Source organism: Trachemys scripta, chromosome 8 (genome assembly GCF_013100865.1).
Source record: "Trachemys scripta elegans isolate TJP31775 chromosome 8, CAS_Tse_1.0, whole genome shotgun sequence".
In the NCBI taxonomy this organism is placed as follows: Eukaryota; Metazoa; Chordata; order Testudines; family Emydidae; genus Trachemys; species Trachemys scripta.
The window spans coordinates 20,491,723-20,507,063 of NC_048305.1; the positions used below are offsets into that span (position 1 = coordinate 20,491,723).

Below are 15,341 nucleotides of genomic sequence, written 5' to 3' on the forward strand. Positions count from 1 at the left end.
GATGATTGCTGCAGAAGGTGCGCAGCCTCCCCATTCAATAGTTCCATTCAATAGTTCTGAATGACTGGACATTCCTGCTACATATGAGACTAGAAGTATTAAATAGACCACATAAAAAAACAAATTGATGAGATGTATAACTGTAGAGGGCTCCTTGGGACAGGGACATTCTAAGGAATTTTTAATGCTCCCACAAACATTATCTGGGTATCAGACCTTGTCTATTCATGCCAGTATGGTGCTATGCAAATAGAAGGAAGGATGGTTCAGTGGTTATGTCACTAGCTGTAGGACTTGGGAGACCAGTTCAGGTCCTTGGTCTAGGAGCCTTCCGGTGTGACCTCAAGCAAGTCACTTGGGGAACTGAGGCAGAGAGGCTATCTGTAAAACAGGGATAATAGCACTCTGCTACTCACAGGGTGCCTTAAAGATTGTGAAGTGCTCAGACCTTATGCTAATGATGGCCTTAGAAGTATCTAAGACATGGTGCTATGTAAATATTATGCTAATGATTCAATGGGGCCTAATTATTTTGTTAAAACTGAGCACTAACTCTTGTGTGGCTGATTGAATACAGACCAGGTAGCAAGTCTGCTGCACCAGGCCATGTTTCTTGACCAAGCTGAAGACCTTTTGCAGCAAGGGCTTGTGCCACAGTATAAACTGCAGGTTCTGGTACCAGACTGATTGGATGCGTAGAAGAGATTTGGGGACTCTGGTCAGCCAAGATCCATGCAAGTCCCATAAAAATCCCTGCGAGCAGCTAGTAACTAGATCCTGTCAGTCAAGTGCACCAGGGCATTGGCTCAGAACCTCAAGATCTGAGCCACGTAAGCATGATGCAGGTGAGAGAGGGGTCACTAGACAAGTTTGTGCACTCCAGATTATCCTGTTCAGACTCAACTTCTAGTGGCATGGCTGAACATCTAGAGCTTCTTTACTAAGTGGCTGTGGACTGGAAGGACATTAGCTCATCCTCTAAATTGCTGCTATGAGACATGAAAAAATACACCAATCCCCAGGAAAAGAGCTTAGCTCAGTCTCAGAGGAGAGTCAACATTGTTGTTGTAAGCTACCCATCTTCCAGCCTCCTCCCTATGTACGTTACACCAACACAGGCTCCTCTCAGGTTCACATCCACTGAATAACGTTTAACTTGTACCAGGTTACCCACAGGGCTGGAAAACAAAACATAGCGATAATCCCACCCCGACCTGCTGCTGCGGCTCTACCAGTTTTTCACAGAGGAGGTTGAAAGGAGACTCAGACTGTTGAATGAATGGAGTGTGGTCCCAGAAACCAGCCTTGCTCCACCTTGTAGTTAAAGTAGCAGCTCCCAATAACACATTTTAAAGGGAGAGGGAGCATAGCATGGGCCACGCTGAGGCAAGACAGAGCCCACAAAGGATCCCAGAGCCACTCACTCAGATATTAGATAGACACACCTGGGAGCTGTATATGTGTGTGCAAAGAAGGAGTTGTAGCTGGTGGTCAACTGAGAGAGGCAAAAATTGAAGGCTGGGTGAACGGATGCTTGTGATCATTCAGTTGCATGGATCAAACATTACTTTCCCAAAAGCTATTTCCCTCTAGCATTGCTATATTCGCCCCCTACACATACTGGGGCTTCTTTATTTCCAGAAGGAATCTCTCTGATATTTCCCAGAGGTAGGCATTACTCTCACACAGCTCAGAGCACCACTTGGCTGCAGGTAGAGAATGCAGCAGCTAGTCAGAATGCCAGTTAGAGCCAATTATAACTCAGCTGACCTGCCTTGCGCGCTCTCTCTCTCTCTGAGCTGCCAATGCTGGAAAGCTATAAATGGAGACATTTGGAGAGAAAAAATAGACAGCCAGCTTTTAACTAGACTGAAATACATTGGAGTAGGAGCACTTTGTGGAGGGATAGAGTTAAAAAAAAAAAAAAAAAAAACTGACTAGGATCTTGAATCTGCAGTCCAAAAAAAATAAAATAAATAAATAATAATAATAAAAAAAAACAGGAATGGTTTCTTTTACAGAGACAGAGATGGACCTTGTTTAATGCATCGTGTTCTATTTCAGTTTAGAAAGTTCACCATTTTATGCTGCTGGATATAAAGGCTTGAGCCTGTGAATTTGCAACTCTCAGTGAAGACAGAGACCCACAGACACAGAAGGAGGAAGAGGAAGGGGACTGACTCACTTGTATTTGGTAACAGGATTTTACTGTATGATGTAGTTGGGATTCTCTTGCTTCAGGTCGTATCATTGCTTGGCTTTTATGATGTCACCTCACAGGATATATATCCTGCTGATTTATTCTTGTGGTTGGGTTAAGCCACACACTGCACAAATAGCAATACTCTGACTTGACAGTCTGCAATTTAGTTGAATTCAATAAACCCTGGGGGCAGGGGGGGGGGAAATGAACTGGTGAAATATAAAATTATTTTCCTCCTTCCAAACTATGCTACTGAAAGAGTCTATTAGCAGTTTCAAGATGCGAGAAGACATGTATTTCCCCCCCAAGGTAGACCTACTGATGCAAAGCATCTAAGAATGCTCAGCCAAAGCCCAGCATAAACTGCCACCACCATGCCCTACTTGTTCTAACAGTTGTGATGGTGGCATGGTCTAGTGGTTAGAGCAGGAAACCAAGAGTGAGAAGAACTGGATTCTTTTTCTGACTGATGGAGATTTGTTTGACTTTGGGCACAACCCTTCACACCTGTACTCCTCACTTTCTACAGCTGGAAAATGGGGATAATATTTACTCCACCTTTGTAAAGTACTATGAGATTCCCAGACAAATGGTGCCAAAAGTATTATTGAATGGAGAGGGACAAGTAGCACAGACACCGGGGAATTGGAAGGGGAAGGGCCCTGGCCACTATATCATTCCCTCCAGCTACTGCCCAGAACATAAGTCTCATTTTACTGTTTCAAGAATCCAACACATGTGATGGGATGACAAGGAGAACTCTCCTCCCGTGCGCGTAAGCATCTCTGGGCCACTTTTAATGTAGCATTTCATTGAAATGCTGCAGATGAATTTTCAAAGATGTAATATACCTTTTTCCCCTTGATGTGTTTACATACAGCTGAAGAGTCCCTTTGGGAGGGCTGATCCGGCCTTTCCGTACAGAGGACTTGCGTAGGCCACTGCCATTGGCCAACTCTTTCATAAGCGTAGGCATCACTTTAACCACCTCTTTTTTAAAACATCAATCTGTTGGCCTGCAGGCTGCAATACTTGCTCCAAGCTGAAATAGCTCCAGGTGGGTCAGCTTTGCAAGTTTCCCGTTAGGAACTTAAAAAGGATTGAAGTGTACAGTCACATAGCGAACCAGGAAAAACACTTGAGGCAGACAAAGTGGAGTGAATATTGGAGCCAAGAAGATTTTAAGTTTGCCTAAATCCTCTAATTTTATCCACCCTTGCCCCCCATCTTAACTGTACATCAAACATGCAATCTGGACTACAACCCTTTTCCTTCCCTTGCCCTCTGAATTAGATCTTAATACATACGAGCCATCGTATTGGATCAGACCCAAGGTCTATCTGGTGCTGTACTTTGTCTCTGGCAGTAACAAGTATGAGTTGCTTCCTCTAAAGTATCAAGAACCCTGCAGCAGGAAGTTATGGGATAACCTGCCCCTGGGGAATGTATTTCTTACTCACTGTAATTACAGGTTGGCTTCTCATGGCATTTAACTGCATGACAGAAAAAAATTCTACTGCTTCACTGCTAGGAGGCCAGGACACTGACTCGCTATCTCACCTACTCATGTTGGAAGGGAGGCCCTATACAGAATAGTACTACACCTGAACAATGAAAGCCTTCTGTCCCCCCGGCTGTGCTCATGAATCCATAATAAAGGGGGAAAGTTGCTTGGTTTTCTTGGAAACAAGATGCAAACCAATACCTATTTCAAACCAGTGAACTTGCTTCCTACAGGACTTATGAGGCAGCAGTTTCGAAAGATCCTTTTTAAAGAATCCTATTAAGTTTTCCTTGGGTCCTCCATAATTCAACATTTAATGGAAATACTGTGCTAACTGGGAAAAAAGGAAAAAAAAAAAAAAAAAAGTGGACTGGAGCTTCTCCAGAACACAGTGCTGGAGGAACTCCTCATGGGCACATTTAGATATAAATCCTTCTGCCTTGGTATACAAAAGACAACCATTTAGGTATCTGGTTACTATTCTTCATGCCTGTTAAAGTTTCCACCATGTCTGCCAACCTTGATTAGTGTCCCAAATACCACTGGCACCATTACAAGCATCTGCGTTGTTGCCTGTATTTCCTGGGAACAGAGTCCCTCTGCCCCCAATAGCTCACATCTGGTGCACCAAGTGCTACAGTAGGAACCTCAGTCATGTTCTAACAAAACCATTCCTCTGCCCCAAAAAAGGCAGATTTGAGCCTATGGGGAATTCTAGTTACGTTTTAATTTGATAGATACATGACAGATGTGGATCACTGGTCTACCTGTCTAATGAAGAAGCTAATAAGCTTCTTTTAGGAAGCTTTCATGTAGTGCCGTTGTGTTTTCTGGGAGAGGGAGAGACCCAGACATAACCACCAATCCTTGAAGTTGTCAGTAACCCAAGAATATACCATAATCCTCCTCCTCCAGAGCATCATCTGCCTTGTTACCGTGCATGTTACTGGTGGGGAGAAGAGAACAGGATAGGTTGTACTCATGGGTGGGAAAACAACAGTGAGTGCTTCTCAACAATTCATGCTACTAACACAACCGCAGTGGAAATTTGTTTATAGGAATGAGGAAGTGGGTGGTGTTGGGATGGGAGCAGAAAACAGAACAAAAGGTTCATTAAAGGCCTCACTCACACATCAGCTTATTCTGAACCTTTACATTCATCACAAAGACCTCGGGACTTGCGCGAATGGAATAACTGATAGCAGTAGCAGACTGCCATGCTCCGTGTAGATCCGCTCTAGCGGGTTATGAGACACATAGTGGGTTTCACAGATACCTGCAGCCAGCAGAAGAATGGTGAGACTCAGGAACCTTGGGTTCCATGCCATGCTCCAGAGGGGATGTGCTCTAGAGGGCACAGACTCTTCTGCCCGTTCCCCCATCCAAGCAGGACCCCTTTCAGTCCCAGCAGCTCCAACCTGTCCTCATCCCAGTCCTGTCTCTTTTCTACCTCTGACTCCTTATCCCAGTCTCCACTCCTCACTTTTCTCATTCCCCCCCAACCCCCTTATCTGATCTGTCTCTCCCCCAAACACTGGCCTTCAGTTGCTACACCCTACCCATATTCCCCATTGGCTTTGAGGAACAAATTTCCCTCCCCAGGCTCTTCGTCCAATCTCAGTCCCACACCCTTTGCTCAGCCAGTAGTACCAGTTCTCCTTCCACACGCCTTCCCCTTGTCAGATCTGTCTCTCCTCCCTTCTTCATACCTTCCCTCTGCCCTTCCCCAGTCTGGTTCTTGTCTCCTCTGTATTCGAATCAGACAGCTTCCTCCATGTTGCCTGGGCATCAGAAGGGTCATCATTGAAAGAACAGGAAAGATAGCTGCCTGGCTCTCAGTTCAGGTTCCTGGACTTGCAGCAGCCCAGAGTTGCAACTGCAGGAAAAAAAAGTCTTGTTTGGCCCTGGGCTGGAGCATGCCCAGTGTGGATGGAATCTCTGAGGAATCAAAGAAGTGGAGGGCTGAAGGGGACCTTGAGAAGTCATCACGCCAGCCCCCTGCGCTGAGGCAAGACCAAGTAAACCTACACCATCCCTGACAAGCGTGTCTCCAACCTGCTCTTGAAAACTTCCAGCAATGGGGATTCCACAACCTCCGATGGAAGCCTATTCCAGTGTTTAACTATCCTTAAGACTTAGAAAGTTTTTCCTAATATCTTGTAGCAGATGAAGTCCATTACGTCTTCTCCATCTTCGCTGAAGGTAGGACAATTGATCACTGTCCTCTTTATAACAATCCTTAACATATCTGAAGACTTATCAGGTCCCCCTCTTTCTTTCAAGACTAAATATGCCCAGTTTTTTTAACCTTTCCTCATAGGTCAGGTTTTTTCAACCTTTTATCATTTTTGTTGCTCTCCTCTGGAGTCCTTCCAATTGTCCACACATTTCCTAAAGTATAGTGCCCAGAATTGGACATAGTACTCCATCTGAGGCCTCACCACCGAGAGCAAGGCTCCACGGAACACGTGCAAACTGATTTTTTTTCCCCCAAAGGCTTATCACTTGGCCAACATCTGGGTGGATTTTCCTGGGGACGGCAAAAGGCAAATCACCCTCCCACACAAACCAAATTTGAAATTGCTGCTCAAAGAACTGGTGGGGGTCGGGTGGGAGAGGAGGAACAGCTTTTCAAAAGAAAAGGTTGCCACAGTTTTTTAGTATGGACAAAACAACATTTTCCCCTAGCCTCATTCTCAGAAACAGCTAAACTATTTTGCTGAAATTTTACCAAAAAAATTCAACCTGTTTTAGACACCCAGCAAACAAAATTTCTGCCCAAACATCTGGCAAAAGTTAAACAATTACACGGGTCTTACTATGGGATGGATCAGGAAACCTTAGGCCCACTTAGAAAACATAAACCCATGTCTTTCACAGTGTTAGCAGAGTGTCTTCCACTCCTCTCCTTTAAAGCCAATTTCCACAACACCATGGGTTTAAAAATAAGAACACCAGGAAGTGTGTGTGGTAATAGGGAAGGAAGGAAAATCACACTTCATTCAGCAGAAGTAAAAAGGAGTTATTTGTGTGTGGGGAAGGCAGTTTTTGTTTCCCTCCCCTTTCCAAAAGACGAGCTTTTATCCCCACCCCATACTTTTGTAACTGCACTGTTCTTCACCCCTGGAGGGGCTGGGGGGAGAAAGAGGTCACACAGCTCTAGTTGCGATCCCAATGCAGGGGAAGACTGTGACCCTTCACCACCATTACTTCACATCCAGTTTACAAATAAGAATGCAAGACAGGCTACTAAAGAAAAGGGAAACAAGATGGGTGACAGTGACAGATCGGCCGATGAGAACTCTGAAGACACTGTGCTTCTCCTATGCCACCCCATGCCCACCTAGGTTGAGGAGACGGCCACATCTGCTTGGGTTTAGCAGGGAGCTGGGTCTTCGAGCATCAATGAAAGATGAGAGGGTGAAATGAAGGAAGTGACTGAGCTCCTGCGCATGGTTTCCTGCCTGACAGCTGTTCCCTGTTTATTTACTTTGGTATTTCCTTGGTTACGCAAACAGCAGCCCACAGTTTAACTCCTGCCTACACCAGCGGCTGTGCATTTGCAGGATTTGTCTGTTTAATTCTGCTGGGAATGCCATGAAATGGAGGTACTGGGGAATAGGGAGCTGAGCACAAGACCTCTAAGGTCCCCCTGCAGGAGTCCATTGTTGTGCCAACTGGGTCCTGCTCCCTATCACCCATCTGGGAGTGGCTGGGATCTAGAAAAAAGGTAAAACAGTGAGGTGGCAAAATCTGCAGATCATAAAAAATTACTCAAGACAATTAAGTCCAAAGCAGTTCGTGAAGAGTTACAAAGAGATCTCACTAACTGGGTGACTTGGCAACTCAGTGGCAGATGAAATTCTATGTGACAAATGCAAAGTAATGAATATTGGAAAACATAATCCCAACTATACATACAAACTAATGGGGTCTAAATTAGCTGTTACACTCAAGAAAGATCTTGGAGTCTCTGTGGATAGTTCTCTGAAAACATCCGCTCAATGTGCAACGGCAGTCAAAAAAGCTAACAATGTTAGGAAACTTTACAAAAAGAATATATAATAAATCAGAAAATATCATAATGCTACTATATAAATCCATGGTACACCCACACCTTGAATACTGTATGCAGTTCTAGTCGCCCCATCTCTCTCTCTCTCTCTCAAAAAAAAAAAAAAAAAAAAAAGATATATTATAATTGGAAAAGGTACAGAGAAGGGCAACAAAAATGACTAAGGGCATGGAACAGCTTCTGTATGAGGAGAGATTAAACAGATTGGTACTTCTCAGCTTGAACAAGCAATGACTAAAAGGGGATATGTTAGAGGTCTACAAAATCGTGACGGGTGTGGAGAAAGCGAATAAGGAAGCACTATTTACTCCTTCAATTTCTTGACCCAAAGAAATTAATAGGCAGCAGTTTAAAAACAAACAAAAGGAAGGTTTCAGAGTGGTAGCTGTGTTAGTCTGTATCAGCAAAAACAACGTGGCACCTTAGAGACTACCAAATTTATTTGGGCATAAGCTTTTGTGGGCTAGAACCTACTTCATCAGATGCATGAAGTGAAAAATATAGGAGCAGGTATAAATACATGAAAGGATGGGGGTGCTTTACCAAGTATGAGGTCAGTCTAATGAGATAAATCAATTAACAGCAGGATACCAAGGGAGCAAAAATAACTTCTGAAGTAGTAAGAGAGTGGCCCATTACAGCCAGTTGACAAGAAGGTGCGAGTAACAGTAGGGAGAAATAAATATTGGGGAAATTAAGTTTAGGTTTTTGTAATGACCCAACCACTCCCAGTCTTTATTCAGGCCTAAACTGATGGAATCCAGTTTGCAAATTAATTCCAGTTCTGCAGCTTCATGTTGGAGTCTGTTTTTGAAGTTTTTTTGTTGAAGAATTGCCACTTTTAGGTCTGTTATTGAGTGACCAGAGAGATTGAAGTGTTCTCCTACTGGTTTTTGAATGTTAGGATTCCTGATGTCAGATGTGTCTATTTATTCTTTTCCGTAGAGACTGTCCGGTTTGGCCAATGTACATGGCAGAGGGGCACTGCTGGCACATGATGGCATATATCACATTGGTAGATGTGCAGATGAACAAGCCCCGGACTGTGTGGCTGATGTGGTTAGGTCCTATGATGGTGTCCGTTGAATAGATATGTGGACAAAGTTGGCACCAAGGTTTGTAGCAGGGTTTGGCTCCAACGCACAGTCAACCTATGGAACTCATTGCCATGGGATATTATGAAGGCCAAAACTATAACGGGATTCAGAAAATAAATCAGATAAATTCATCAGTGGCTATTAGCCAAGATGGTCAGGGACACAACTGCATGTTCTGGATTTCCCCAGCCTCTGACTGCCAGAATCTGGGAGTAGATGACAGGGGATGGATCACTTGATCATTACCTGTTCTGTTCATTTCCTCTGAAGTATCTGGCATTGGCCACTTTGGAACAGGGCAGGATTAAGGTTATGAGGGGCCTAAAGCTAATGGGAGGGAAGGGCCCAAATATGAATTGCATATTGGATCTTTCAAAAGAACAGTCCAACCAAGGCTTCTGTAGTGACAGCCTTGTTATATCAGGTCTGGTGTAGAATGAAGGGAGAGCTTCCTGTTTCGTTTGCATGTGTAAATCAAGCAAACCTTGCTTATTTTTTTTCCCTTAAGTGCTCAGAGTTTAGGGGAGGAAAGTGAATGAGATTCTGCTTATATCAGGTGTGAAAAAGCAGAAGGGACCACAAAAAAAATAAAAATAAATAATAATAAAAAAAAAAATCTATTCTTGTGCAAAAATCTGTTCCGCCTGAAGTCGATAAGGCTACACAAGTGTAATTATCAGCAGGACTTGGCCGGTGTTCTCTTTCCCTTCTCAAATCACACACATTCCATACTTACCCAACATTTTCCACTTGGGAAAGAAGTTAGTTTGAGTTGGGGCAGAAAAATGAGGACTAACTTTAGGTTTATTTAGCTTAAAGTTTTGGAATGAAACTCAAAATAAATCAAATGTGAGGTACTTTTATGATGCCTTGGACTCCTAGAGAACCAGCAGATTAACAGAACCTGCCTTTAGCCTATTCAGACAGTCTTTCTATCATAGCCTGCTAAGAAGTGGATTTAAAATCCTTGAGGGAGAGGGGATGGAGAAACCTACAACACTGTGTGTTGAGCTTCCTCCAGTGCTTTTGCAACCCCTTAAAAGTACAAAGAGGTGTTGGCCTGTGGAACTAGGCTGAGCATAAGGAAAGAACTTGGTTGCCTGTGCATCCCAGTACAGAAGAATACACCAAAGAAAAAAATTGGATTTCTTTGATTTTTGGTACAGTTCAATACAGTATTGAACACAGTGCATCATAAATCTGAAGCCCCGCCCCGCTGGAAGGTACTGTAAAAGTTAAAGTATTGGTATCCAGAATGGGATGTTTTGTTTTTCCTACAAATGTGTGGGAATTCGTTCCTTATAAATGGGAGGGGCAATAGTTCTGGCTGGAGCTGGGTAGAGTGTGTGCAGGTTCTGCGCAAGATTCCCACCCTACGGCTCTGGTATTGCCTCTTCCCCCCGCCATCCCCTTGCCCTGCCCTCCCCTCACACAGGCACTCACCAGTTGTCCAGAAATGGGACCCAGCACACATACATAGAAGAAGACAGGCACTAGGACCCAGAAGGCAGCGTGCTGGAGCTGCCTGCCAGCCTCAGCCAAGGAGAGGGACAGAGGGAGCTTCCTCCCTTCCTGACAGCTAAGCAGAGCTCCAGAGAAATTGGGCATGGGGAGGTGCTGGGTGGGGAGATAATGCCAACAGTCATGGCTGGCACTGGTTCCCATGGTAACTGGATTTTTAGTGTCCAGTCACCAGTGTTAACCGTATACCTGGCAGTGTGTTCCTGCAGCACAGGGAGATGCCGACAGGAGGGACCAGAAGCAGCAGGCTGCCGGCTCACTGCCACCTGAGCTCTTTCCAAGCCACAGCGGGTTGCTTTGCCTTTCCTGCTGGCAGGAATGCTCCAGCACGGCTGTGTGAGCAAGCTTGCTCCCCCTCACCTGGTCCCGGCCGCACCCCCTGCTTGACCAGTAGGGCCTAAAAATAGGAGGGGCTTAGGCTACAGCCTTCTGGTTAATCTGGCCCTGCTTCGGAAGCCAGGATACTGGGCTAGTTGGACCAATGGCCCGACCCAGTATGGCTGTTCTTATCTCAATGCTCCTCTACTTTCAAAGGACATGGCTATATATAAAAAAAAAAAAAATTATAACAGAACAAAAATACTGCCACTTGAGAATCATTTTCCTGCTCCCCGTTCAGACTAAGCCTATTTCCAATGCTGACTGAGCTAGCATGCTAAAAATAGGAGCGTAGCTGTGACAACAAGGTCCGTCCGTCCTGTCGCTGAGCTGCCCCGAGTACAATCCTGTCCGAAAGCCTAGGTATGTACTCAGTGTGTTACAAATAGCAGTGTAGTTGTGGCAGTATGGACAATGGGATGGGTTAGTTGCCCTGTTGCTCATGCTGTCTAAGCTACACTGCTATTTGTAACGCACTAAATCAGAGCTAGTGCAGGTATGTCTACCCAAGCTGGAAATCACACCTTCCAGCTCCAGTGCAAACACACCCTATCTGTAATCTCTGTTAATTCAGTCAGCTCCCCAAAAACCTCCATTTAGGATATGGTAACAATTTCTATGGAAAACAGCAAAGAGTCCTGTGGCACCTTACAGACTAACAGACGTATTGGAGCATAAGCTTTCATGGGTGAATACTCAATTCGTCTGACACAATTTCTATGGGAAGACATTGCATCAGTCAAAAAAAAAAGGGACAGGGACCTCGTAGTCCAAGTCACAAGGAGACAGCCACAGATTATGAAGAATGGTGTTTAGCATCCACAGTTGGCCAATGAAGGACATAAAGGCGGTACAGAAGGCAAAGACATGAGCATTCCATTCATCCAGAGCGAACGTTCACCCTGAACAGGGCTGGAGCCAGTTACGGTCTTAATGCAGACTCCTGAAAAGGCACTGAAAAGCAATGTTAAGTCTTTAGAATGTTCTCCCTTTAGGGCTGGAGTCCTGATAAATTTCAGCAAGTGACCTTAACTCTCCCCAAATAGCAACAAGAGGCCAGAGAGGGCAAACTGCAGTTTAGACACTGAAAGGATGATATTCCCAGACTGAACAAAGTTAGATGGACTTCTGGTAGGTAAGAGCTATTATCTCGTACATCAGACATCTAATGAGGGAAGCAGTAGAAAGACAATATTGGTAAATGCAGAAGCTACAGAGCACCTGTCATAAAATAAGGAGTGTCTCCCTAACCCTCTGTCTGTGGTTTCTTAGCCACTTTCACGAACTGACGGAACTGTGTATAAGCAACGCTGCACAGTTCAGCTACAAGGCAGTCTAGCCAATGGCTTGGTTTTCAAGGTTTTTTTTTTTTTAATGTAATATTTACACAAGACACATATTAGACTCCTAAATTAAAACATGACAAATCTTTGTATAATGCAAAAAAGGAATACAAAAATGTAGAATAAGCTATATGTCCTTGTATGGGAACCTCAAAAATCAAAAAACACAAGGGATGGCAAGATTCTTACCTGCAGGTCAAAGAACTTGCTGTACCGTCGATAAATGACTTCTGTGGAACCATTGGACCACGTGACTTTGATTATATACACCTGTGGGGGACAGAGAAGGAGATTAGAGAAGAGTGATATCAGTAGAACAGCCTGCACCATTCCTACAATATTGGAAGTTAGGGCAGCTCCCAGAGTCCCACAGGTAGATCCCAATGCAGTAAAGCATCTCTATTAATAAAGGACTTAAGCACACACTTTAGTCCCACTGAAGTAAAAAAGTTAAACATGTGCTTCAAGTCCTTTCCTGCAATGGAGCTTAATGAATACTTTATCCAAAAAGACACCACAGAGAACAAAATGTTCAATTCATAATTGTGACCCAGATGGTTCACTAGTGGCACACATGGGCATTAGTCACTGAAGAGATTTCAACAGTTCTGTAAGATCACAAACATCAAACATAAAATAAAACAAAGTCACGCCACCACCAGACAGGTCAACAGTTAGTAGCTACACCATCATCCCAAGCATGGTCAAAAGGACACGTCTACACCCTCCTTCCTGCTCCCTAGGCTTTGGAGCCCGAACTCCAGCTCCAGCCATAGCTTCAAAGTGCTGTTTACACAGCGATTTTTAGTGCACTAGCACGAGCCTCACTAGCCCAAGTCTTCTGATCTGGGCTGGTAAGCTTGCTCCCATGGACTCCAAAATGATATGTAGGAATATTCTTAGTGCACTAGATGGTTACTCCGGAGGGTATTCTGTGCCAAAAAATTAAAAATCCTCCACACAATATTTCTGCAAAATACTGCAAATTTTATTTGTCAAATAAATGTGGAGACTCCAGCACAGCACTGGGGAGCACAGGCCACTGGCTGCACAGAAGTGGGAGATCACTGTGGGACCTCCTCTGGGACATGGACTCAGCGGTGAGGCTCCACCCAATCCTAACATAGCGCAAGGACCCGGCCTGCCCCAGAAACACCCCAGGGCCCTGCCCCTCTGTGTGGGCAGGCAGACTCAGCAAGGCAGGATCAAAGTGTGGAGGGGCTTAATGTGGAGGGATCCAGGTGTGGGTTGAGAGGTTTCTGGGGGGGGGGCAATCTGGGTGTGGGCAGCTCAGTGGGGGAATCTGGATGCACAGGGGCTTGTTGGGGGGTTCTGGGTGCAACAGTAATGGGACTCTGCAGGGGGGTCCAGGTGAAGATGGTTGGGGCTGAGAGGTGGGGGGTGGTCTGGATGTGCAGGGGATAGAGCTTGGCAGGGGGGTCTGGGTATGGCGGGTTCAGTGGGGGGGGTCCAGATGCTGGGGGAACGGGGTTCAGTGGGGTGGGGATCTAGATGTAGCTGGTTGGGGCTTGGTAGGGTAGGGATCCAGGTGCCGGTGGCTCATCGGGGTGGTCCAGGTGCAGGGGGAGTGTGGTGCATCGGGGGGGAGGGAGGGAGGCTCAGCAGGAGGGTCTGGGTATGAGGGGGTCTGGATGCATGGGGGTTGGGCTGATGGGGAGCAGCTCCCTGTACAGGAATCCCTCTCCCTGCAACTGAGGAGCAATAGGTGCAGGAAGTGGGGCTGGGGGGGAGGGGGAGCTTGCAGAGCTGCAGCAGCCGGGAGAGAAATCTGGGAGTGGGTATGACCTGGCCCTGGATGCCGTGCAGGGAAAAAGGAAGTCCTGTCCTCCCCAGCCCAGCCAGGACTAGTAGCTGAGCCTGGCACAGGGTAGGAGCCACCAGCTGGGTCTTCCCCAATCCCACCTCCTGTCCCACAGTGATTTACCTCTCTGCCAGCTGCCCTGGGCATCCAAAACATACTGCTGGGGAAGGTCGCATGACCAATGTTGTGACTTCCCTTTGCTTCCCCATCAGAAATTCATTTTTCTGCAGGGAAGCAAAGAAATCTGTGGGGGACAAATTCTGTGCATGTGCAGTGGCACAGAATTCCCCGGGGAAGGATGGTACAGCACAGAGTTGTAGCCTGTTGAGTTCTCATGATCCCAGCAAGTTCAGAGATCGCTCTGCATTTCCTCTAATGGCTCTGAATGCCTTGAGGTTTGGTTTACTTTTAACTTGTTTTAGGTCAGTTATCTTCCTGTTCTATAAAGCAATCTGTAATTAATTCCTGTAATTGTAGGTTATTCAAGATGCCGATGATGAACCACAGGTTTTTAATTGGTAATGAATGCAAAAATAAGCAATTTTGATTCATCTGCTGTGGCTGAAGGCAGACAAATAATGGAGTTAGATGATGATTTGTTATTTAGTACTTTATGTATTTCACACAAATCAAACATGACCCTTGGGCTCCTGACAAAGTGCCAGCGTAGTTCTTGCTATTGCAAAGTTTGGGATACCGTGGCCAAAAGCAAGTTCACTCTTCCCTCCCCACCCCACTTCACCATATGCTCACACTATGCTGCCGGAAATTCAAAAGCCCACCCAACAAAAGATGAGGACAACTTTTGGAAGACCAAGGTTAACAGGAGCGATAAAACTTTAGATGATGCTTTGGCAAGAACATGGCTCAAGTACAACTGAATTAAAATATAATCCATTACATTTTTAAATTTTTCACCACAGAGACAGCCATCCATTTCTCCAGAATGCAATCTGACCAGCATCCAATGTCACTACTAGAACCTGAAGCAAAGACCAGGGGAAAAAGAAACACCTAACTATTTTGTCCATCAGATATGCTTGGATATCCAGATACTATGGTACCCCAATCTGGGAATAAAATTCATCCAGCATCTCAGGCTGGATTGTCAATATAAGACTAGCTAAAGCCAAGAGACCATAAAGGAGACTGAGGGGAGCCGAGTACTCTTAAGGGTGATGTCTTCAAATCAAGATTAAAGAAGATGCTACCTGAGGAATCTTCCTCCTGTTCTCTAGATATGGGACTTCACTCCAGCACATTTTTAAGAAAATGTCACAGATGATCAACCCAAAATTTAGCCTACTTCGCCTTCCCTCCTCTCTTTATACACTGTAATGAATTGGGTAGCGTGTTATCAGCACCTCTGCCCCTTAGTGGATGGAATCAGAACTGAAA

General features: G+C 45.2%; 1 protein-coding gene across 1 annotated transcript in view; it reads right to left on the bottom strand.

Moving 5' to 3' along the window:
- Positions 1-15,341, bottom strand: part of SH3PXD2B (SH3 and PX domains 2B) — a gene marked incomplete in the record, with an annotated part of 116,974 nt that overhangs the window by 83,422 nt on the left and 18,211 nt on the right. Inside the window, 1 exon segment of the mRNA XM_034778963.1 lies at positions 12,311-12,391. Coding sequence (XP_034634854.1) covers positions 12,311-12,391 — 81 coding nt within the window.